General features: G+C 44.8%; 1 protein-coding gene across 2 annotated transcripts in view; it reads right to left on the bottom strand.

Annotated features, from left to right (window-relative positions):
- The window catches only part of LOC141051090 (GPI ethanolamine phosphate transferase 2-like), a 211,424-nt gene that overhangs the window by 157,922 nt on the left and 26,976 nt on the right, over positions 1-26,526 (bottom strand). For both annotated transcript variants that reach the window (XM_073547960.1, XM_073547970.1), the window contains exons 3-5: positions 23,596-23,805; positions 23,011-23,199; positions 7,904-8,045 (exon numbers count right to left, since the gene is read on the bottom strand). In XM_073547960.1, coding sequence (XP_073404061.1) covers positions 7,904-8,045; positions 23,011-23,199; positions 23,596-23,805 — 541 coding nt within the window. The remainder of the gene's footprint in view (positions 1-7,903; positions 8,046-23,010; positions 23,200-23,595; positions 23,806-26,526) is intronic.

Raw genomic sequence — 26,526 nt, 5'->3', positions numbered from 1 at the left:
AAGATGTTGGGGATCGAGAATCCCAGCGGGGAAACACCAAGGCGTCGACACCAAGCAAAGAACACCTTCCAGGTGTGGTGGTAAATTCGTGCTGAAACAGGCTTCTGGACGCTAATCATTGTAGCGACCACCTCGCTTCCGAACCCTGCCTGGGTGTCCCTGAGTTCGGGTGGCAAATCGGCCCTTGAGACAGTAGATCTGGGCGCTCTGGCAGGCGCCAAGGAACGTCGGCGAACAGCTTCATTAGATCTGCGTCCCACGCTCGACGGGGCCAGCAGGATCGCCGGCACCCCTTCCGTCTTGATCTTTTTGATGACTCTCAGAAGTAGTGGCAGTGGGGGAAATAGATATGGGAGGCGAAACTGGTTCCATGGCAGAACCCACGCACACCACCCACATTCACTCTGGAAGCCATCAAGTCCACATCCGGAGCTTCCCACAGTTGACAAATCTGCTGAAAAACTTCGGGATGTAGAGACCACTCTCAGGATGCAAGACCCTGCCGGCTGAGAAAGTCTGCTGCCCAATTTTCCATGCCCCGGAATGTGAACAGCTGAAATCACCGAGTGGTTTGCTTCGGCCCACTGAAGAACGAGCTCTACCTCGCGCATGGTTGCTCTGCTGTGGGTACCCCCTTGATGATTTATGTAAGCCACCGCCGTGGCGTTGTCCGACTGAATCCAGACGGGGCGGCCTGCTAGAAAGTGAAGAAACTTCTGCAGAGCCAGCCGAATTGCTCGTATCTCCAATAAGTTGATCGGGAGGTGTGCCTCCTGTGGCGACCACCGTTCCTGGCTGTGTGGTGGCGAAACACCACTCCCCCACCGAGGAGACTGGCGTCGGTTGTCATTACCAGCCGATGCTCTGGGGGGGAAAGGTTTCCCCTGGGCCAGAGAGGAACTGGTTATCCACCATCCGAGCGACTGCCTGACTTGAGAGGACAGTCGGCACCGCCGATTGAGCGTGAAAGGATTCTTGTCCCAGGCTGACAAGAGGGCGTGCTGCAGGGGGTGAAGGTGGAACTGGGCGACAGGTATCGCTTCCATTGCTGCCACCATTTTCCCTAGAATCCTCATCCTGGATCGGATGGTATGAGGGACTGGTTGGCGAAGTGTCCGGACTCCCTGCCGGAGAGCGAGCGCCTTTTCCTGAGGGAGAATTACCAACCCACAGCAAGTGTCGAAGATCATTCCTAGGAAGGAGATCCTCTGAGCTGGCACAAGGGATGACTTCTTTGCATTGCCAACCATACTAAGTGGGCAAGAGTATCTAGCGTGATGTTGACCTTTTCCTCGCATTCCCGTATTGACGGGCCCTTGACCAAGAGGTCGTCCAGATAAGGCAAGACGACTATGCCTCGAGAATGCAGTGTGGCCATGACAACTGCCATAACCTTTGTGAACACTCTGGGAGCCGTGGCTAGCCCGAAGGGTAGCGCTACGAACTGAAAATGTTGATCGCAGATGGTGAAGCGTAGAAACCTCTGATGAGGAGAAAAATGGGAATATGCAGATAAGCGTCCTGGATGCCTATTGAGGCCAAGTATTCTCACTGCTCCATGGCCGATATGCAAGCCCATGGTTTCAATACCTAGGGGTGGACAGGGCTAAATCCGGCATTACGTCCCACGTCGCGGGAGAGGATACGTGGAGGGATACTCGCACGTGCTCGCCCGTTGATGGCTTGGGGAAATCGGATCCTTTCAATAGGATGCGTTGCCCCTGTCTTATCTTCATAAAATAAAAAAGAAAAAATAGAAGTCTGGGGAAAAAGACCAAGATATGTCCCACGGTGCGGGAAAGGATACACGGAGACGATACTCAACGCGTGCTCGCCCGTTGATGGTTTGGGGAAATCGGACCCTTTCAATAGGATCTGTTGCCCCTGTCTCATCTTCATAGTAAAAAGAAAAAGAGCAAAACCAGACGTGTGTGCCTCCATGGACACTAAGCAAAAAACTGAGTTCCGCCCGCAATAGGGGCGAGGGTGTATACGACGGAGGAGGAGCTAACCTCTTTTTTTTTTACTTAGTGTCAGCCTCCTAGCAGCAGAAACATACACCCACAGTATCTGTGTCCCCCAATGAGGCGAAGGAGAAATAATTACAATTTCACCACCCAAATTTTGTTTTAGCCCCAGATTTTACATTTTCACACAGGAAAATGGGCAAAATGGCACCAAAAATTGTCCCACAATTTCTGCTAAATACAGAAATACCCCATATGTGGCTGTACAGTACAGTGCAAATAGCGCTCCTCATCTCCAGAATGTCTTAGCCGTATGGCTAAGCAGTACTATTATACAGGAGGCATGCTGGAGAGCAGAATTTTCTATAATAGTTTGCAGACTCCATATACAGAGACCCTAAGTGCTAGAAGAGCAGAATCCCACCTCAAGTAACCCCATGTTGGAAATTATACCTGTTTGGAAATTTATCTAGAGGTGATGTGACTATTTTGACTCCATGGGAGTTTTACAGGAACAAGCAGCAGTGGATGTTGATGAGTGAAAATTGCAAACTGAAGTTGTAGTGACCAGTATGTTGTGCCCAGCTCGTGTACCTGTAAATTATGCGAGCTCTCATCGCTACAGAAATGCCAAACATTTGGACGCTAAATGTGGATTAGGCACACTCTGGGGCTAAAAAGGGAGGAGGGCATTTGGATTTGGGAGCTTAGAATTTGCTGAACTTCTTTTGGGAATTCGAGGGCCATTTATTTTATTGAAAAGTCTTTGTGCTACCAGTAATGTGGAAGCCCCCTATATCTCTGCTAACAGATAACGGGCCTGAGTGGGGACTTGCTTTTTTGGGGATTGAGTTGAAACTTTTATTTGGAACATTTTACATAACATTTGGGATCACATTTATCCTGTGTGCTACGCTGAGCACATACTTTGGGGTTTCCATATAAATATCCGAGTGACGTGATTTATATGAAATCTTTGAGGCATCCGTTCACTAGAATGAAGCAGCAGAGTAATTCGGGACTCAATCTGGCCTTTGTTCAGCAATGTCCTTTTTTTCAGAGGTGCAGAAAACTGTGGCCGACAGCACTTTTATACACTCCCAATAAAAAGAAGGACACTGCTGGATCACAGGTCAGAAGGCGTCCTCAGTGCCTCCATCTGCCTCGTTATAGGGAATCTTCTACCAGGGATACTGTCTGAATCACGTATTTCAGAGATTTACACGGAATCCCTGATGTAAGAGCCCAGTGCAGGATAAGTGTGAGCCGAACCTTACAGAATGAACAAGAAAGCAGCAGGTTAAGAATTGGTTTCATTTATTTTTTACACCGTTCCTCGTGCGGTGTTAGTGATAAGATGACTGTATTCTTTGTGCTGAAAAAAAGAGAGAGGACAGCACTTCCAAAAATCTTACAATGATCTAATGCTGCTAGGCAAAAATATATACAGCTCTGGCAAAAATTAAGAGACCACTGCACAGTTTTATAAAAATCTGCTTCTTTACATGCCATTCCATTCGAGTGTCAGTTGAATTCCAACCAGAGGACACCTCATTCTACTTAATGTGCTTCTGATTAGGTGATCACCTGAACCAAATCTTATTTAGCGAAGGAAAGTATAAAAAAAAAACCCTGCTGTGACATTCATAATCCTCTTACAATAGGACAAGCAGGATGGCAAAGCAAGTGCTAGTAATATCACAAAAGTAATAGGAATGAAAAAAATAACTTTTAACCATGTCAAAGGAGTTCAAAAGAAAAGTCTTGAGTGAGGAAAAGAAGGGCTCAATTCTGGGTTTACTAGCAGAGGGATACAGTGAGCTTCATGTTGCCTCCATCCTTAAAATTTTTAAGATGGCAGTCCATTACAACAAGGTCAAGCAGCAGACATTGGGGACAACAAAGCTACAGACCGGCAGAGGGCGAAAACCACTCACCACTGACCGGGATGACGTCATCTTATTTGAATACCACTCAGCAACCACAGGATGACATCAAGTGACCTACAAAAGGAATGGAAAATGGAAGCTGGGGTGCAGTGCATGGCAAGAAAGTTCGTAACAGGCTCCTAGAGGCAGGGCTCAAGTCATGTAAGGCTAGAAAAAAGCCTTTCATCAATGAGAAGCAAAGGTGAGCCAAGCTGAAGTTTGCCAAAGACCATAAGGATTGGACCATAGAGGACTGGAGTAAGGTAGTCTTCTCTGATGAGTCTAATTTTCAGCTTTGCCCAACATCTGGTCATCTAATGGTTAGACGGAGACCTGGAGAGGTGTACAAGTCACAGTGTCTTGCACCCACTGTGAAATTTGGTGGAGGATCGGTGATGATCTGGGGATGCTTCAGCAAGACTTGAATTGGGCAGGTTAATCTTTGAGAAGGACATGTGAATCAAGCTGCATACAAGGTTATCCTGGAAAAACAGATGATTCCTTCTGCTCAGGCAATGTTCCCAAATCTGAAGACTGGTTTTTCCAGGACAATGCGCCATGCCACAAAGCTAGGTCAATCAATGTGTGGATGAAGGACCATCACATCAAATCCCTGTCATGGCCAGCCCAATCTCCAGACCTGAACCCCATTGAAAACCTCTGGAATGTAATCCAGAAAGATGAATAGTCACAAGCCATCAAACAAAGAACGGCTTAAATTTTTGTACCAGGAGTGGCATAAGGTCACCCAAAAGCAGTGTGAAAGACTGGTGGAAAGCATGCCAAGACACATGAACGCTGTGATTATAAATCATGGTTATTTCACAAAATATTGATTCATGAACTCTTCCTGAGTTAAAATATTAGTATTCTTGTTTCTAAATGATTATGAACTTGTTTTCTTAGCATTATCTGAGGTCTGCAAACACTGCATTTTTTGGTTATTTTGACCATTTCTCATTTTCTGAAAATACATATAAAATTTAGTGCTTGGAAATTCGAAGACACATTGTCAGTAGTTTATAGAATAAAAGATCAATTTACATTTTACTCAAAAATATTACCTATAAAGAGAAAAATCAGACAGACTGAAAATTTTGCAGTGGTCTCTTATTTTTTGCCAGAGCTGTATAACTGAACATGGGGTTCTTAGTTTAAAATTCTGATCAGACTGTATGAAGCCCACTGCCACGTCACGGCAAAACTCGTAGTAGGTGCTAACGCCTTAACAGAGCGGAGCTGAGCGCGGACCACCGTCACAGCTGCCATGCACTGGCAGAGCAGATGGTCCGGTGTCTCCAGACCACGCCACTCCACCAGCACAAAGCCACAGCAACAACGGCCACCACACAGCACTAACACCCAATGAAAGGAGTCCCCATCGCTCCCACGGAGCGGAGCTGCGCACCAACCACCACCACAGCGGCAATGCACCAGCAGGGCAGACGGCCTGGTGTCTCACAGCACCCATGCTCCAAGACAGAGTCCCCATGACTCCAGACCGTGCCGCCCTACCAGCACAAAACCACAGCAACAATGGCCACCACACAGCACCAACACCAAGTCTAAGGAGCAATGAAACTCACCTCCATCAAGGTCTTCAGTGTGAGCAAAAATGGGCTATACCCCTTACTTTGCAGTCTCCTGCTAATTAAAATCACCTGTGCCAAATGGGAGGAGTGCACATCCAAAGGAAAAAAAGACCAGCACTCCTCCCATTTGGCACAGGTGAATTTAATTAGCAGGAGACTGCAAAGGAAGGGGTCTAGTCCATTTCTGCTCTCACTGAAGAGCTGGAGGAAGGTGAGTTTAAGTACTCCTTTCATTTGGTGTGGGTGCTGTGTGGTGGCCATTGTTGCTGTGGTTTTGTGCTGGTGGGGTGGCGCGGTCTGGAGTCATGGGGACTCAGTCTTGCAGCATGGACGCGGTGGGGCACCAGGCCATCTGCCCTGCTGGTGCATGGCCGCTGTGGCGGTGGTCGGCCCACGGCTGGGCTCCGTTAGGGCGGTAGGACCCACTACGAGGTTTGCCGTGACATGGCAGTGGACTTCATACAGTCTGATCACAATGTTAAACTAAGAACTACGACCCTCATGTTCAGTTATATAAATTTTTGCCTAGCGGCATTAAATCAAAGTATGATTTTTGGAGGTGCTGCTCATGCTCTTTTTTTGTTTTACTGTATTCTTTAGGTCGGTGCAATTACAGCGATATCAGATTTATATAGAATTTTTATGTTTGGCTGCTGTCACACACTAAAAGACACTTTTTACTGCAAAAAATAGTTTTCACCTTGCCATATTTTGAGAGCTATAATTTTTCCAGATTTCAGCCGACAGAGTCATGTGAGGGCTTCTTTTTTGTGGGACGAGTTGACGTTTTTATTGGTACCATATTTGAGCACATGACATTTTTTGATCGCTTTCTATTCCGATTTTTGAGAGGTAGAATGATCAAAAACCAGCAATTCAGATTTTTTTTTTTTGGTGGAGGGGGGAGGGTTATGTTGTTCCACGTGTGCTAAAATTGATAAGGCAGCTTTAATCGAGTCAGTACGATTATGACGTTACCACATTTACAGTTTTTTTATGTTTTAGTGCTTTTACACAATAAAAACTGTTATAGAAAAAAAATAATTGTTTTTGCATCGCTTTATTCTGAGAGCTATACTTTTTTTTTCAGCTGATTGAGCTGTATGACAGCTTGGTGACCCGGATGTCGACAATGGGTCATGATGACGTCGCGGGGTCTCCAATTTAAGGTGGGCAGTGGGGCTTTTTTATTTTTTTTTTGTTTATCCTTTATTGCTATTAAACTGCCCCCGATGTCTTGTTAGTCATTCACACTGCATCACTTACATGTTTGCCTCAAGCAAAACGTCCCAGTATTTAGTGTAGAAATCACTTTTTATACTGTGATGATTGCACCACATACCTTCTGCTTCAGTCATAGGGGTGGGGATTTCTAGCTTTTCAGTCACAGTCAGTCAAATGTTTTTTAAATTCCCCACATCCATCATATTATTATTACTTCCCTTCACTGCTCCCTACATGACACCACAATCTCCTAGCAGATCTCGCGCTTGCGCAATGACTCAGCTGCTGAGCGTCAGTGGCAACATGACAGTTTGTGAATGTACATGCTATGCACGCCTGTCTAACAGCTCGCCATGCTGGGGCATTCCGTAGGAAGCAGTGACGGGAAGGAATAATAATACGATGGGTGTAGAGAATTTTATCGACTGTGATTGAAAAGCTACAGGTCCCCACTCCTATGACTGAAGCAGAAGGTATGTAGGGCAATCAAAGTATAAAAACTGATTTCTGCACTAAATACTGGGACGTTTTGCTTGAGATAAACATGTTAGTGATGCAAGGTGCATGACTAACAAGACATTGGGGACACTGTTAGTAGAGTATTTTTTTTCTCACAGGTTCCACTCACAATTTTTGCTTAGAAACAATGATGAAAACAGACAAAAAAACTGATATGTGAATGAAGCCATAGCCTGTGCCTGAGATGAATGCTGTGAGTGTGGCGTAAGAACTAGCAGAAGCGTTATGACTAGTGATGAGCGTGCTCGGATAAGGTGTTAACTGAGCACGCTTGTGTCCTAATCGAGTATTTTCCGCGTGCTCGAAAAAAATGCTCAAGTCGCCGCGGCTGCATGTCTTGCAGCTGTTCAACAGCCTCAACACATGCAGGAATTGCCTAACAAACCGTGAGACTTGCAACCGCGGTGACTCGAACATTTTTTTTGAGCATGCCGAAAATACTCGATTAGGACACGAGCGTGCTTGGATAACACCTTATCTGAGCTTGCTCATCACTAGTTCTGACATCACAAGAGTGACAAGACACTCACCAATTCAGCAAGCACTGATTGAAAACGTCCAATTACAGAAACCATCACATGGAAGAAAGATCCAACATATGTAGGTTATACACAAAATTGCCATGACTAGTGCACAACTACATCATTCTAATGTTTTTCCAGCAATGCTGTACCTGCTTTGTTTTGAAACGCAGAACTAATTAACAAGAGCGGGGTCTGCACTTCCTCATCAGATGATCCTCCATGACTTCCTGCCTCTGACATCCCATGATCACCACAGACAACAATTAAACTTGGGATCAATGGATCTTCATCCTGTAGGGAAAAAAAATCAATACGGAATGTTGAATTTTATATCCGTACATGCTGAGTACCACAAAAAAGGCACACAAGAACTGACAGCATATAGAAAAAGCACTTTGGTGATTATTTTATTTTCTCCTCTATTAGCAAATGTATTATGAGTATGCAGAATGTATTTCTACTTCCAGCACCACTCCGTGTTACGGGACCACATTTGTAACTTGCCGAATAACACAGTGCCTAATGTGTTGAGTGGAGGTCACTTTCTAAATGTTATCAATATAAGCCACTGAAACTCAGAAAGATGCTCTCTAGCCTGATTTTGTTCAGAAAGCGACCTCCGCTCACAACGAAGAACCGCGTAATTCCGCAAGTCACAAATGTGATCCTGTGATGCTGGAGAGGGCCTGGAAAGGGCTGCCAAGCATTGTAGGTTTTTTTTTTTTTTAAATATTCCATCACATAGCACATAAAGGGGTTGCTCTGTTAAAACATAAAGCCACACCTTATGCAGCAATAAGCATGTATTCACACCTATGTTTAAGGTGCTTTTGCAGATTCTATTAGAAATATTTGGCTATTAGCCCCTTAAAGGGGTTGTCCGGGCTTTTCACATAATCTCAGTGCATATCTGGGCTGCAGAATGCTGACAATAAGTAATCTACCTTCTGTGGCCAGTTTGCAGGGTTTGCTAGATATCATCTCTTGCTTGTAAGAAAAACGTCCAGGGGGGGGGTTCTGGCATTGAAATGAGAACTGGTCGTTTCCTCCTACTCTACTAAAAACATGCCCTCTATAGCAACAACCCCACCCTCCATAGCAACAGGCCCTCCCCGACCACATGAACAAGCCCTCCTCACACAGCAACAAATCCTCCCCCTCTAGGAGCCTCAGTGCAGAGAGCAGACCACCCAGCTGCTCCTCCCCCAGACACACGCTGAACAGTGATCTATGGAAAGTGAAACTAGTGAGGAGGAAACGACCAGTTCTCATTTCAATGCCAGAACACACCCCCCTGGACATTTTTCTTACAAGCAAGAGATGATATCTAGAAAACCCTGCAAACTGGCCACAGAAGGTAAATTACTTATCAGCATTCTGCAGCCCAGATATGCACTGAGATTATTTGAAAAGCCCGGACAACCCCCTTAATGACCAAGCTAATTTTTTCCTTCATGACAAGGCCAAATTTTGCAATTCTGACCACCGTCACCTTACGAGTTAATAACGCTGAAACGCTTCAATGAATCCAACGGATTCTGAATGTTTTTTCATGACATACTGTACTTAATGAGTTATAAAATTTATTCGATATAACTTGCGCTCATTTGTGAAAAAACTCAAAATTTGTAAAAAAAAAAAAAAAGTTGAAATCTTAGCATTTTTCAAAATTTTAGTTTTTTTGCCCTTAAATCAGAGAGTTATGTTAGAGCAAATAGTTAATAAACATCATTTCCCACATGTCTACTTTATCTCAGCATCATTTTTGAAAAAACTTTTTTTGTTAGGAAGTTGTAAGGGTTAGGAAAGAGTTGACCGGTAACTTCTCATTTTCCCAATAAAATTTACAAAACCATTTTTATTTTATTTTTTTAGGAACCACAGCACATTTGAATTGACTTTGAGGGGTCTATATGACAGAAAGTACCCCAAATTAACCCCTCAAGGTGCTCAAAATCACATTCAAGAAGTCTATTAACCCTTCAGGTGGTTCAAGGGAATTTTTGCAATGTGGAAAAAAAATGAACATTTTTCACAAAAAAAAATAATTTAGAACAATATTTTTATTATCACAAGGGTACCAGGGAAAAAAAAATTTGTTGTGCAATTTCTCGTGTGCATGCCGATACCCCTTATGTGGGGGAAAACCACTGTTTGGGCGCACGGCAGGACTCGGAAGGGAAGGAGCGCCATTTGACTTTTTGTATGCAAAATTTGCTGGAACAATTAGCGGATGCCATGTCGCGTTTGCAGAGCCTCTGATATGCCTAAACAGTGAAAATCCCCCACAAGTGACCTCAATTTGGAAACTACACCTCTCAAGGATTGTATTCAGTAGCATAGTGAGCATTTTGAACCCACAAGTACAACACAGTATTTAATAACATTAGGTCGTCATTGGTGTTGAGCAAGTGCTCACTACTCCAGTTTGCATCAGGTGCTCGGGTATGCACCCAATATCGCGGGTGCCTGAGTGACATGCTCGAGTCCCTGCCCAGCAAGTTTCAAGGCTGTTCGACCCTCCCCCCAAAAAAACATGCGCAGATCCTTGCTACTCTCTGCAAAGCCGAACACCCGATGCAAATTCGAGTAGCGAGTACTTGCGCTTAATACTAGCCGTCATATCGTCATGCTTATGCTAAAACCACCCTATCCCCAACCCCGACTGCAAAGAATATAAAAAATATTTTATCATTTTTAACTAAGGGGGTAACATTTTATTTACTATTTTATTTTGATCACTGTCCCAATGAATAAAAGGAACCAACAGGAAAAATCTCCCATTGTTGCCGAGTACTGGACGGCAGATCGGCGCATGCACCCGCCTTTTTTCTTTTTTTTTTCAGGAAGATGGCGCCAGGCCCGGGGAGATACTGTGGGTTCTTGGGGGGCATCTGTCATGGATAGGGGGTTATGACCTTTGGCCAGCACACGGCTATCACATGCGCAGGGGGGATTATCTTAGTTATCCCACCACTGCAACAATGTGATGAAAACAGCAAGATAGTCTTGACCTATCAATTTACCGCATGGGGGCTTATTTTAGTTATCCCACCGCTGCCAAAAATGAGTTGCAAACTATCGGGATTTATGTATATCCCACTTTTGGTTCCGCTTTGGAACTTGCAGCTCTCCAGCGCCCCCTTTACCCTCAGGTCAGTCAGGGAACTGCACCTAGGAAAATTAGTGACGGTCGGGCCACTTGTTGTGCACTGGCTATTAGGCTCGCTGCAGCGAGGGAATTATAAATGCTCTGGCCGCAGCCAAAGAATCAGCTTATAAAACCTGTTCAGGCACTGCCAGCGGTGCCCACCTAGCCCCAGAACACACTTCGCCGACACCAATTCCGATTAATCTATCAATATTTAAATTAATAAAGAGGGTCCGAAGCCAACCCAAATTAGTAGCACAATCAACTTCAGGCACGTATGAATTCGTTATAGAGCATGAACATACGAGACTAATAATTTTATATTTTACTCCAAAAAAGGTAGGCAGTGTTTGCAGAAGGTATAAAAAGATTTTACAAAATGAGACAATTAAATTATGTACAAAGCAATTACAAATAAAACAGGGTTAAAGAAGAAAAACACTCACATGTTGCTTAGATCATCTCAGGCAGCCATGCTGGAGCGAGGGGACAGACGTCACAATGCATCAGAAGGTCTGGTTGCAGCAGTTTCCCAGGCAAGAATGAGACTGGTCTGAGGGAAAGTAACTTATACTTCTGGGCTTGTGACATCACTGAAGGGGTTGTTTTACTGGCACCCTTCCTCTAGATCAGAGTTACAGATTTGGTTCTGAAAACTTATAACGATCATAACTGGGCTTGAGAACCTAGCAGAATATCGGCAGAACCATCATTCATCTTATTTTGAAATTAGCTTTCTAATGAGTCCAAACTCAGACTAGCTATTCCACTCTGTTCAGGAGAAATCCATTTCTCAGGTTCTATCGGCGCTATATCTTAGCAAAAACCACTATAGGGAAGCTCTATCGAAGCACGTCCCAATATGTCATTTTCATTTTTCTATCGTAAACTGCCGTCGAGTTATGTCGAAATGATTAGCTTCTAATTATAGGGTATGAGAAGCCCGCACATGGGGAGAAGAGACAAAGGAAATTCTCCCTGCTAATTAAGACATTCCTGAGGGAGGACAGGAAGGAGTGCGTGCGCTGTAGTTTCAGGTTACAGAGCTACAAGAACACACAACTGCAGTTGCTGACAGGCAGGGGGAGGGAAAGGGGGGTCAAACCCTCACCACTGGTATAGCAGAGTTCAGTATGTGAATAGAAGACTCCGGAATGTTCCGGAAGGTGTGATAATAGGGAAAATCATACATGATATTTTTCCATTGTCGTGACAGCATAATTTCTCTCTGACATGTATATCATGTCAGAAGAGAGATAAATCATTGCAACAGCCGACACATATTTTTTTTTTTTTGCGATCACCGTTATTCACTGAATAACAGCAATCACGTGACCGGACACCGAAAATCCGTTCCTGATGTTGTTCTCTGGGGTCTCGGCTATCTACAGAAGCCGAAACCCCGGAGATTTTCCGACTCTGTGGGATGCTACAGCTTTATTCCCAATCGTCGTTTTAAAACGGCAATAAGGAACTAAGTACACTTAGTGGCCGCCGTTTTAATGCGTATCGGCGGTTGTTAAGGGGTTAAGCTATTTGACATTGTGAAAGTATGAACACTGACAGACACCCAACACCATTTTAGTCAATGTGGTGTTTTGGGCTGACAGAATTAGATCCAACACTGTCACCATTTTTGTTGATATTTTCCTATGGTGGACTAAAACTACAAAAATGAAAAACACTGATGTGAACAATGTCTAAAATGTATGCTCAGGATCATAATCATCTCAATCTCTGATGGTGCAGCTGAGCCCAGCGTTATTTTCAACTGCACCTCCTTCCTTTTAAAAACTATTGAAAGCCACTGGTCTCAGATTTTTCTGAAATTGTGCACATACATTTTATAAATCAGTTCCTCAAAGTCATACATCACTGATAATCGCAGGGAATAAAAATCTGCCTTGCTCATATGAGGAACACAAAAAGGAGCACAGAGTAAAATTAAGTCCTCACACATAGCATTTTTCTGCCACTAAACCATGGCAAATAGACAATGAAATTTGCCTGTTTAGCATTTTCCTCTCACTGCAATGCCTTCTCACTTACTACTAGAACATGCCAGTTTCCACTAGGACAAGAAAAAGAGGGGCATCATGATCAAGGACACGCTCAAGCAGGACTCACTCCCCGAAGTTAGTATAGACACAGCAGCAGAAACTGGGGTTTGTCACACTTCGCACTGTGTAAATTAATTCCTTATGCTGCATTCAATGGCAACCAGCATATAAGATGTTGGACAGAGGGACATCACACCTTGTGTCACTCCGTTTGCCCTCCGCAGCATGACTGTAGGGAAACAATATTTGCTATGTCAACTGGAGACCTAAAACTGGCCTCCAGGTCTGCCATAAATCAAAATCGCATAGATTGCGTTAAGCATAATCAATTAGACAGAGTGTGAATATAAGGCCAGCGGCAGACAAGCTTATGAAAAATCGTCTGAGGGTCTTACAAAAGTCTTTCATGACTTTCATCCGTCTGTCAGGCACGTGTCCGTTTTTTGCATCCTTGTGCCATCTGTTTTCATAAGTCTAACATTAAAAATTGTACATGATCCAGTAGTTTTCTAGGTTTACATCAGAAATTTATACGTAAAAATAAAATACCACAAGGATGTTTTGCGTGGGATACAATTTTCTCTATGCACTCGTAGACTTGAATGGGTGCTTTTTAGTCAAGACTTTTTAGAGAATAGTGCATGCTGCAATTTTTTCTCACTGTCTGACCTGAACAGCTTTATTGAATAGCATAGGTCAATGTGCTGGCCAGGTACTATCTGATCAAAAATCAGACAGCACACATCTAATTTATGCGCTCATCTAAATGGGAGTGGAGAGCTGTGAATATTCATTCTCTTTAATAGTGGGCCCACGTGATCGCCCGTCAGCTCCGGCTAACAGTGTGCCTGCTATTAAAAAAAAATTAATATTTACTGCTCTCCACGTCCATAATCCCGGGCGTGGGGAGCAGTGAATATTCTGGTAGCTGATCTCGTAATGTGAGGGCACATGGCAGTGACGTCATGAACAGCAGACAGCTGCCGGCATCAGAACGTTGTGAGTGAGAGGAGGGAAGGTAGGTTTTTTTTTTATGTGCGCATCATGATGGGGGCCATGAATACCAGGATGTGGGGCCATGTATAACAGGATGGGGATGGAGGCCCATGTATACCTGGATGGGGGGCCATGTTTACTTTGAAGGGGATGGAGAGCCATGTATACCCATGCAGTGTCACGAGCAACTCCCCCTCATAACAGTGCATAATGACCACATATTCTGTTTAATTTTATTTTCTTTTTTCCTTCTCTGAAACCTAGGTGCGTCTTATAGTTCAAAAAATAAAATACTTTTGAGGCACAGTGCAAAGCTTAGAAGAGAATAACCGCCATATTGGAATTCAGATTTTGCAGGAATGGTTGAGGGTGTCATGTCACATTGGCAGAGCCCCTGAGGTGCAGAACAGCAGAACCCCTCATATATGACCCGATTTTACAAACTACATTCCCCAATGAATTCATCTAAGGGTTCAGTGATGATACTGACTCCACTTGTACCTCACAGATTTTTATACTATTGGCTGGTGAAGAATGAATAGGTACTAGAGATGGGTTGACCCCTGGATGTTCGGGACCCCATTCACTTGAATTGGGGGGGTCTGACCATCTAGTGCTTTTCACGCCACCACGTGAATGACAGCGTGGCAAATACTGCTTCTGATCAGCAGAAAAATCATTACTGCCAGTCAGAGAGCCGCGGTTCCCACGGTGTTAAATGACAGTGTGAGCCCGCAGCTGTGATTGTAGGTAAAAAGTTTACCTCCGGTCACTTGAGTCTGGTTGATGGGACTACTAACCAAGATAACGCTCTTGGGTTATCAAAAAAAAGAGAGGGGACACAACTTGGCTTTTTTTTTTTTTTTTTAACTCACATATACTACGTCAGGCAATCACAGCCATGTCAATACTTGAATTGCCTTGGTTTGCCTTTCAGCAAGCTTTGTTCGGGCTGCTGAACCCGAACAGTAACACAGATTTCCGGGAGAAGTGCGTGTTCGGAATTTACCATTCGGGTTCGCCCATCACTAACCATAAGCAGGCAGCATCATACAGTGGGGAAAAGAGCACACCCGCACAAACAGCTTAGAGCTCTCATTGATATCATTACAGAGTTATGTGTGATTACAAGCTGTTGAGAATAGAGCAGAGATGAGTGTGACTACTAACGCTTGTTAAACTTTACACTCATGGCATAGCGGTGAAGCTGTACAGTTGAGCTGACAGCACTATGTGAGGAGAGCTACAGCTGCAGAATTGTTTGTTATGAGATAAGCTCAACACTGCTGTACACCCCCCCGATCCACACACAGGCTGCTGTGAGACAAAATATGGATGCAATGACACTCATCTTTTCAAAACCCCAACTTTGCAATCACACATACCTCTGCAGTGAGATCTCCTGTATGAGACTGATAGTGGAAAGTCTGCTCTTCTCACTGAGCTTTGTCTCATTACAAACACTTCTATCAAGCTCTCCTCCCAAGGCCCTCAGCTCTGCTGTACTGCCTCTTCACATCACACTGGCTATTTTGCGATGAAAGCTCGAGTATTATTAAGACCACTAATCTTTGTTTCGGAGTTATGAAATCAGAAAATTTATTTACTCAGCTCTGAAGCCGCAATTCCATGATGTGGTCATTTTAACATGCTCAAACTGGTGAAAGGAAGGTACTCTTTCTGACTTAGTGAGTTACTTGTACTTTAAATACGTACTGAAACTCTCCACTAAAATATTTGTGATTAAGGTACAGAATTAAGCTATGTGCGAACGTTGAATATTTGCTTGCAGAAATTTCTTCAAGGTTTCTGCATCTCTTGGCAGGAAAAACGCTGCAGAGAAAACGCACGTTTATATTGCGTTTTTTCCCGCGTTTTCGTACAGTAATGAATGCTTTTTTGAGCTAAATAGATATTTTAAAAAAAAGTTTTGTGATGTAATTTCTTGGTTCAACACCATCTTTTTCATGCTGATGCAGTAGCATCAGAATAATGGGATCAGGGCTTGGTGTCAGCAGCTGTCATTAACACCTAGCTATAGGTTTAGTAATGAAAAGGTGTCAGCCCGACACCCTCATTACTAAGCCGAGAAGTAAACACAAACACACATTGTCACCAGCCTATGTAGGAGCATTAACAGAACGAACGTACATAGGCTGTAACCAGACAGCAACTAAAGAAAAAAAAAATGAACAAAAAACTGTGGGGGCTCCTGTGTAATTTTAATAATCAGCAGAAGGAAAGCTGATGGCTGAGGGCTGTTGTTAAAATTCTGGGAAGGAGTCCATAGCCATAAAGGTTCCCAGGCTATTAATATCACATCACAGCAGTTTGCTTAGACTTTACTGACTAGTTTACTGGGGGACCCCAGAAAAAAACTGACATATGGAACCTTATAAAATCTAACCAGCAAAGGCTAGGCAAACAGCTATGGGTTGATATTAATAGTCTAGGAAGGGGCCATAGATATTGGCTCCTTCCAGACTAAAAACAGCTGCCCCAGAAAATGCGCATCTATAAGATGCGCCAAATCTGGTGCTTATCTTCGCTCTTCCCACTTGCCCTGTAGCAGTGGCAAGGGGGTTCATATTTGTGGGTTTGATGTCACCTTTATATTGTCAGGTGACATCAAGCCCACAGGTTAGTAATGGAGATACGTCTATAAGACACCTATCCATTAGTAACCCCTTTGTGACATTGTATAAAAACACAGACACCCAGAATATAGTCCTTAATTTGAAATAATGACAAAGACTCTTTTAATAATATTAATTAAACCACTTACCAAACTCCTAATCCACCAACGCCAATGTCACCTGCAAAAAAATAGGTATTTTTGTGCACTCACCATAAAATCCTTTTCTCCTTCGCCTCATTGGGGGACACAGACCATGGGATGTCTCAAAGCAGTCTTCTGAATAGCCGAGCGAATGCATTGGCTCTTGTGGCCCTGAAGCGGCTAAACCATGCCTGAGAACCTCAGGAAGAATGAATAGAGCGTCCGACTTACTGAAGGGCGCCTTCTTTGAGATGCTCTTCCTGAGAGCCGTCACTACATCCAGGAAAAGAAGAATTCATCCTTCCCAATGTACTGGTGCTGGACAAAAGGAGAGAAGGACAATGACCTTATCATTAAGGTGGACAGACTAGACCACCGTGAACAAAAAAAGAACGGAGACGGTTCGATGGCCGCCTTGTCCTGGTGGAAACCAGGAATGTAAATCGACAGGATAGAGTGACCAGTTCCGAGACATGCCTGATAGACGACCCTGTGACATCACCGCGACAAGAAAGGCTACTTTCCAAGACAGAACTGGCAACGAGATGTCCTGCAACTGTTCGAAAAAGCGCCTGAAGAGCGCCCAGGATCAAAATAAGGGCCCCAGGCCTCTGTCGGCATTCTATAGGGCGTACCACATGGGAGACCCCCTGAAGGGAATAGTCCTCACTCGCAGATTGGAAGCAATCCTGTGCTGGAATAAAACTGATAAGGCCAAGCTCTGGCCTTTGAGAGAGCTGATCGCCAAACCTGATTCCAGGGCAGTCTAAAAAAAGAAAAAATTGCCAAAATGGAGGGAGCAGAGAAGACCGAGAACATCCATAGCCCCTGTACCATGCAAAAATGGTTATCAGGTGTGGTGATAGATACTAGCTGATGCAGGCTGCCAAGCGCTAATCATGGTGGGAAACCCCTGATGAGAGCCCAGCTTGAGATAGCCCCTGAGAACTCATGACAAATCGGACATTGGCAGGGCAAAACTGGACTATCCAGCAGTCACAAAAGACATCAGCGACGAACTGCACCAACTCTGCATACCATGCCCAGCGTGGCCAAACTGGGGCGACAAGGATAACTGGAGTCCCTTCCACCTTGATCTTCCTGATGACCGTCGTGAGTATATAAGGCGGGGGAAAACACGTACGGAAGATGAATCTGATGCCACTGAGAGACCCGTGCATCCACCTCGATGGTCTTGGGATCCAGAGACGTGCTCTGAAGTAGAATATCTTGGTGTACAATCTTTAAGCCATCAGAACCACACCGGAGTGCTTAAACGAATACAGATCTGACGAAAGACCTCCAGATGACGCTCCCTTTGTCCCAAGGCAAGACTTTGATGGTTAGAAAAAAAACCTACGTCCAATTTCTCATGCTTCGGATATGCACTGCTGGGATTACTGAGTGGTTTTTCTCTGCCCATCGGAGAATGTGGGCTACCTCGTACATGGCCACCTTGCTGCGGGTACCCCCCTTGATAGTTGATGTATGCCACAGCCGTCAGGAGATAATGGAACTGCTGCCGGGCTAGACGGAACGCTTGGATCTCTAGGACATTGATAAGGAGGCTCAACTTCCGAGATGACTGGTATCCCTGAGCAGTTTGGTGACGGAAGATTGCTCCCCAGCTGAAAGACTGGCATCGGACTTCACCGCTAGCCATGAAACAGGAAGAAAGGATTTCCTCTGGTAGAGAGATTACCTCAATGTCCACCACTTGAGAGCCTGTCTGACCCGTAGGGGCAAGCAGCACCGGCGGTCGAGGGAGAACAGGTTTCTGTCCCAGGCTGCCAGATGAGCTTGCTGCAGGGGACAGAGATGCAGCTGGGCAAAGATGAAACTGAGCAAGGAGACCGCTTCCATTGCTGCCACCATTTTTCCCAGTACCCTCATGGCAAATCGGATGTAATGAGGGGATGAGTGGCAAGGGCTAGGAGCCTATCTCGAGAAAGAGTCACCAACCCACGGGAGGAGTCCAAGAGTCATCCCTAAAAAAGATATCCACTGGCCTGGAATGGGGGAAGACTTGCTTAAATTGATTAGCCAGCTCAGGCGAGAAAGAGTATCACAAGTGATACGAACGCACTCCGCACAATCCACCGTGTTGAGGGACAAAATGAAAACTCAATTTTGTTGTTGATGCTGAAAGGGACGCCTAATCCTTTGTTAGGGAAGAAATTTGTTCTTCCCTCCCGAAGCGTCAAGATAAGCTGATCCGGCTTTTCATCAAATAAATGCCCGCTCTGGCAAGGAAGAGATGTGAACGACTTTTTGGAGGCGGAGTCCGCTTTCCATTCTCTAAGCCACAGTGACCTTCAGATCGTGATGGCATTTGCTGCTGACCGATATTTGCAGTTAGCCATATCCAGAGGGGCGTGCACAAAATAATCCCCGGCCAGCGCGATCTGATTGGCTAGATCTGCTGTCACCGGGGAGTAATGCTGTCCTCAAAAGATTTGGTCAGAGTATCCGCCCAGGAGACCCAGTACGAGCAAGGATTGTCTATTTTGATTTTTAATCGAGGATCCATCTGGCAAGGAAAAGAGGGTTTTGGACGCCAGACGAGATACGTGAGGATTCATCGGAAGGGAGCCAGCCCAGTCCTTCCTTAAATTTGGAGAGAAAGGATATCTCGTCCTATGGAGCTTTTGCCCTGTGAAGGGTTTATCCGACCGTTCCTTATGTCGGTGAACTATGTCCCCAACGTCGGGGTGATTCCCAGACACCCTATGAGGACGTTTGAGGATGAAGGACATCGAGCAGAGACAGAAACATTGTCAACCTTCAAAGTTCAGTTGGCAGCCCCAAGGAAAGAATCCGGTGTCACCTGATACCTCGGTGAGTCCAGGTCTAGAGACATGACCGACTCGTAGTGAGGGTTTTGATAGCTATGAGCCCCTGGTGAGGGGGAGTGAGAAACGGAACTCACAGATGCCAAGGTGCGAGAGGGCTCGGGTGACGTACTACGGATCCATTTCATAAACGTCTGGGTATTTTGTGACTGAGAACGGCCCCTGCTGGCCGACCGTTCCCTCGTAGAGGGGGAACCGTCTAACTCAGGCAGACAAATGCCCCGACCCGTGGAGGGGTCTTGAAGGGATTCAATCGTTTTGGCCAGTGAAGCCATAGATTGCGACAGTGACAAAGCCCACTTAGCGGGACTAGGTACACTGGGGTCGGTAGCGGCATTTTAAATCATAGAGTGGTGAAATCTGTCCTCGGGGCGACGCCGTGTGGCAGGTGGTACATGAGGTTAAAAACACTGTGAGAATCATACCCCCTAGACCAGGGGTGGGGCCCCAGCAGAGAATGACATGGTGTACCCCGATGTCTGCCTGCTAATATGGCTTAATAGATGAGATTGCCAGGAAATTAGTGCAGCTGAAGGGCCAATATGTGTACTGCAGCTCAGTCCTTACCCAGGTCCTGCGTCCCCGACAGTCCTCCACGATGGTCTGCGCTCCCTTGTTGGAGAAAAGATGGTTGCCGGTTATAGAGTGAGGAAGCTGCCGCAGATAGCCGGTTACAGTGTCCCTGTGGAGGATCGCATGCAGGGCTGCCGCCAGGGAGCAAGTTGGCCGCCGAGAGTATCTGAGGGCACTTCTTGTTCTGAATGAGAAGCGCCAGTGAAGTGGGTGGAGCTGCCGTCGCACCAAAAAGCTGGTGGGTGGAGCTTGAAGATTGCGGCCTAGCTTGGGCCGACGCCAGGGAGTAAATTTTTGGCGCTGGCCGGAACGCACCCGGCGGGCGGAGGAAGAGCATAGTGACACTCCCAAATCAAGATCCGAAGTGTGGCCTAGCCTTGGCCGACGCAGGGGAGTAAATCTTTGACGCCGGCCGGAACACACCAAGTGGCCGAGCCTGGGCTGACGCCGGAGAGGAAATGTCCAGCACCAGTCTGAGCGCACCCGGCGGATCGCGGACGCAGCTTGGGGCACCCATGGATGAGGTCCGGAGTGCGGCCTAGCCTGGATTGACGTCGGAGAACAAATTTTGTGCGGGTAACCACGGACGGACACAGGACCTGGGCCCCCCTTTGCTACCCTTGACCCAGCCACTTACTGCTGCAGCTTCTTCACCGACCCTGCCAGGATTTGGATTCTTCATGCAGGTCAGGAGATGTAATTAGGAGTGGACGGTGCAGGAACACCCTCAATCCACAATCCCTTTAATCGGTAGGAGGAGAGGGACAGTCTGCATCCTTGTACCATCCGCTTTAACAGTGGTGGTGAAGTGGGGACTGCTCAGACGCCAAAAATGGGGCCGCCGTACATTCAAGGAGTTAAATCCTCTTGTATGGGACAGGGATGAATGTCCGGCATTAGTCCTGGCTGCGGAAGAGGATACATGGAGGCGACACTCCATGTGCTCGTCCGATAAGGGTTTTGGGAGATCGGTGCCCTTTAAGGGACCCGTCGCCCCTAAAAAATCAGCCCAGACATGGCATCCCACGTCGAAGGAGAGGATACGGGGAGGCGACACTCCCCGTGTTCACCTGTTAATGGTTCGGGGAGATCGGAGCCTTGAAAGGATCCGTCGCCCCTTCATCCGAGGAAAAAGTAAAATCAAAAATGTAATAATAAAATAATAAAGAGTTTTTGGTCTGAAGTCCTGACCCGTATGCCTTCTACAGACACTAAGCAAGAAATGGTTCTCTGGGAGCCAGCTTGAGGGTGTATACTGCAGAGGAAGATCTAACTTTCTTAGTGTCAGCCTCCTGGTGGCAGCAGCATAACACCCATGGTCTGTGTCCTCCAATGAGGCGAAGGAGAAAATAAAATAATAAACCACAATATTCCTTACCTGTCCGCAGAGAAGATAATCCGTAATGTCCCACGACGATCCAGATCACTTTGAGAGCAGTCCCATCAGTGATGTGACTGCTCTCAAAGACAGCCGGCTATACCCTGACAGGAGGTAATCGCTCCAGCAGTGTATCACTGTGCTGCCGTGAGAGAGTTCAATGGAGTTCATCAGCTGACTAGCTCCGGTGAACTCCCTTATGGCACCAGCACTGCGTGGGAAAGTTCTCACGCAGCGGTGCCCTAAGTGAGAACACCAGAGCTGATGAACTCTGGTGAACTCTCACGGCAGCTTAGTGATACACTGACAGGAGGTAATCGCTCCTGCAGTGTAAAGCCGGTGGCTGGGAAGAGCAGTAGCATCTCCCGATGTGGCTGTTCTACACGTGATATCGCCGTGGGACACTCTGAATTACCTGGACTACGGCGGACAGGTGAGTATATGTTGGTTTATTATTTTACATTATTTCTAGGAGACGAAGGCATCAGGGATTGGGCGTTAATGTGAGTATACTGCTTTTTTATTTGACTACGTATGTAATTTTACAATTTTTTTTTTTATTTTTTAACTGTGAGCACAGGCGCTGGCAGATGAGGCTACATCTCCCATTAGCGGCACCTGCTGTCACTGTTATCAGTGACAGCAGACGTAGCCCGATGAGAGCAGTAGTCACATCAGCCCACGCCTGTGGGTCACAGTTACAGCTGCGGGATTACGCTGACATCTGACTGCATGATCCCGCAGCGCTCTGACAGAGTCAGCGTTACCGCGGGTCGCAGTCACAGCTGCAGGGTCACGTTGACATCTGACAGCAAGATCCCGCAGCGCTGTGACCGACGGTCTTACCAGTGGTAGCGTTACCGCCAATAAGAACTACCGTGCAGGTGTTTCCCACGCTGTCACACAGATGAGAGCGTGGGAAACACCATAGAAAGCCGGTAAAATGCAAAACAAAAACTTAGCAAATCCGCAAACTTTTTTATACCTGCGTTTTTGCTGAGTATTTGACTGACCCAATTGAAGTCAATGGGTGCAGAAACACAAAAAGAATTGACATGCTGCAGAAAAAAAAAGCATTGCAAATATGGAGGGAAACTTACTCATCATGTGCACAACAGTTTAGGATTGTCATTGAATTACCTTGCATAAGGATGCCATTGCGTTTCTGGACTATTTCAGCGTGGAAAAAAACGCCGCATCATGTGCACATGAATATCACTAGCATAAAAACAGTAGAGTACAGGCCATTTCTACTATCCCAATAATAACTAAGATTTATTTTTGTGTCATTTCTTGGAATATTAGTGTACAGGCAAAACAAGTATGAACCTGTTATAATTAACACATTTATTTATTTATACTTTAGGATGTTTGAGAAATACCCCAAAGTAATTAATGTTTTGAAATCTTTAAAAAATTAAATATAAAAGCAATGTACTGTAAAAGAAAGTAACAGAAGCTTCATACCTTTGACAGCAATGACGAGTGAATCTTTTTCAAGACAAGATCCATTTCATAAAGCTTTGGGCCAATCAAATGGCTATGTGGTCCAGTTAAATGCCCAATGTGATCTAAACCCAGATAGTGAAGAATCAGCATTTCCCAGTCATTCCTCTTTAAAACATCATCTAAATGCCTGGTGACATTATCATCAACCTGAAAAATATTGATGTATAGAAGCAATATAGAAATAAAACACTATATTTATAATTAAAGCTGAGACAGGCATGTGAAAAAAACACAAACCACATACATGAAAACAGTTATGTTTAGCAGATCAACAAGCCATTCAAGAGGATGGCATGACTCAGATACTGGCTGAGTTATTGCAGTCAGGTATTTTTTATTCTGAAATGTTGTGGTGTTTCAGATAAAACATACTTTGAAAAGCCATTCCGGAACCATTTATCTTGGATGACTAGTCTGAGATGACAGAGGAACAGAACAACAAAGATTTCTAGGAAAACATGCCCTAGAATTGTTATGTTATAGGAAATAGATTTATACCAAAATGGACAGGTAAGTAGAGATGGAAGGTGCTCTTTAGCGTACCTCTGTGAAGTCAGAAACAAAAAATGATGTTGTCCCATCAAACTCCACAAAATGCTTTGGAAAAAGTTTTATCCACGTGTCGTCACCATAAAACATTATTCTTTTTCCAGCTTGCTTTGCCTGCCATATCAAGTTGTCTTCCAGTAGTTCAGCGGAGTTGAGGTTCATTACAATGTCAATAAACCCGGGTATACTACCTGTCATCAATGCCTGGAGACACAGAATAGGAAACAGGTCATAGAGCCGACAGAAAGTTAAACCAGCAAGGGACTGAAGAAGTAATACTTAGGAATATAGTGGACATTTAAGAGGACTTTACAGGTGTTGTCTTACAGATCTCGGAAATAGGGGATTTTAATAGCTACTGCCGGGTTCAAATTTCCCTACTATGGCATTTTTACATGAGTTGTCTTGATAAGACTAAATTTAAAGGGGTATTCCCTTTTCACTTTATACTATCACATTCTATAATTTAAAAAAAAAAAAAAAAAACAACACACATACTCATTAAGTTGCCTTTTTTCCCCAGGCTAGAAGATCCATTTTCAGTACATAAATATATTAAAGGGGCCAATTTCTGTCCAAATTTCTACAAGGCCCTAAACTGTTTTGCATTGACCTTAGATGGGGTTGTCCTGTCCAAAATGTGACTGCAGACATATGAAACCTCCAGCGCCTGCAGTGCACTGTGGGGATTCACCTGTTTCTGAGTATGTATGTGTACTACATACTCCTGGTCAAAACTAGTGAAAGTGGTCTCCCTCCATACAAGTGTACCTCCAATCGATAGAATGGTCCCTCCACACTATACGATGGCCCTTTAAATAGTCCCCCAAACAATATAATTGCCCCCACATAGCACTCCAAATATTTAAATGGTCCCTACCTGGCCCTTCAAATAGTATAATGGCCCACACAAAGTTCTCATTAAAAAAAATGTTTCAGGCTTCTGCTCTGAAGATGCTCTCTACTTCATAATATAAGTGAATGGGAAGGCTAAAATTACATCCAGGTTATTTGTTAGCGGGTTTTTTGTCAGTGTCTCCGCTTCAAAAACTGCTAGCGGTTTCTTTATTGTTCAATGTACACTACCGTTCAAAAGCTTAGGGTCACTTAGAAATGTCCTTGTTTTTGAAAGAAAAGCACAGTTTTTTCCAATGAAGCTAACATTAAATGATTCAGAAATACACTCTATACATTGTTAATGTGGTAAATGACTATTCTAGAGGCAAACGTCTGGTTTGTAATGCAATATCTTCATAGGTGTATAGAGGCACATTTCAAACAACCATCACTCCAGTGTTCTTATGGGACTTTGTGTTTGCTACCTGTGTAAGAAGGCTAATGGATGGTTAGAATACCCTTGAAAACCCTTGTGCAAGTATGTTAGCACTGCTGAAAACAGTTTGGCTGATTAGAGAAGCTATAAACCTGACCTTCCTTTGAGCTAGTTGAGAATCTGGAGCATTACATTTGTTGCTTCCATTTAACTCTCAAAATGGCCAGAAAAAAGAACTTTCATGTGAAACTCGACAGTCTATTCTTGTTCTTAGAAATAAAGGCTATTCCATGCGAGAAATTGCCAAGAAAATTAAGATTTCCTACAACGGTGTGTACCACTCCCTTCAGAGGAGAGCACAAACAGGCTCTAACGAGAGTAGAAACAGAAGTGGGAGGCCCTGCTGCACAACTGAGCAACAAGACAAGTACATTAGAGTCTGTAGTATGAGAAATCTACGCCTCACAGGTCCTCAACTGACAGCTTTATTAAATAGTACACGCAAAACGCCAGTGTCAACGTCTACAGTGATGAGGCGACTCCGGGATGCTGACCTTCAGGGCAGAGTGTGTTATGAGCTCATTTTCTGCTCCACCAGTTGAGAGTTCTCCTTCCATTCTCCCTCTGGTGGTGACAGGAGGTAGTGAGGTTGGTTTAAGTGGTAGTGATCTGCCACCTGATGAGGATAACGATTGGATCTCTGGAGTATCAGACTGGATATAAGACAGCCGACGCCCTATCCTAGTGCTGGTGATTCAGTCTGCTTCTCAGGTCTTGGACTTGAGCTCTCTTCCAGTCTTCTCAAGTTTGTTTTTTGCTAATGTTCACACTTGCGCTTGTTGGTCAATTCAGTTTCTCGTGTGGTCAGCTTGCCCCTGCTGGGGCTATGCTGAACTTCCACTCCTATTTATCTGTATTTGCCTTTTTGTCCCTTATTAGATTGGCCTCTTTTTGCTCTGTTTCAGAATATTTCAGAGTGCTGATATAGTGGGAGAAGTCTAGCGACTTCAGGGTTAATTTTGCTATCAGACGTGTTGGACATTATTTTGGTAGGGTTTTTTGGCAGATTGCAGACAGTGGCTTTCCTTTCCTTTGTAGTTAGTCAGGCCTCATCGTTTGCTCAGCCTATTTTCCTGCCTGTGTTTGTGTTTTCATCTTGCTTCACCGTCAATACATGTGTGGGGGCTGTCTATTCCTTTGGGGTCTGCTCTGGGGCAGTTAGTTTTCCTTTTCTTGCTTTAGGTTTATGTAGTCCTCCGGCGGTGACGAGGCGTCTAGGAACATCGTAGGAACGCTCCACTGCTACTGTTAGTTGTGTGGTTAAGATCAGGGATCTGCAATTTGCATAGTTACCAACCTCTCTGTTTTTTCTGGGACTTAGCTTTTTTGTTGTTCCTCCTCGGTGACCCATTCATAATAAGAGTGGCAAAGAAAAAGCCATATCTGAGACTGGCTAATAAAAGGAAAAGATTAATATGGGCAAAAGAACACAGACATTGGACAGAGGAAGACTGGAAAAAAGTGTTATGGACAGACGAATCCAAGTTTGAGGTGTTTGGATCACACAGAAGAACATTTGTGAGACGCAGAACAACTGAAAAGATGCTGGAAGAGTGCCTGACGCCATCTCTCAAGCATGGTTGAAGTAATGT

Source organism: Dendrobates tinctorius, unplaced genomic scaffold (assembly GCF_039654945.1).
Source record: "Dendrobates tinctorius isolate UK_male_01 unplaced genomic scaffold, ASM3965494v1 ptg000011l, whole genome shotgun sequence".
Lineage (NCBI taxonomy): Eukaryota > Metazoa > Chordata > Amphibia > Anura > Dendrobatidae > Dendrobates > Dendrobates tinctorius.
Note: the sequence above shows the minus strand (reverse complement) of the source record. Positions and strands in the feature narration are given on the sequence as shown.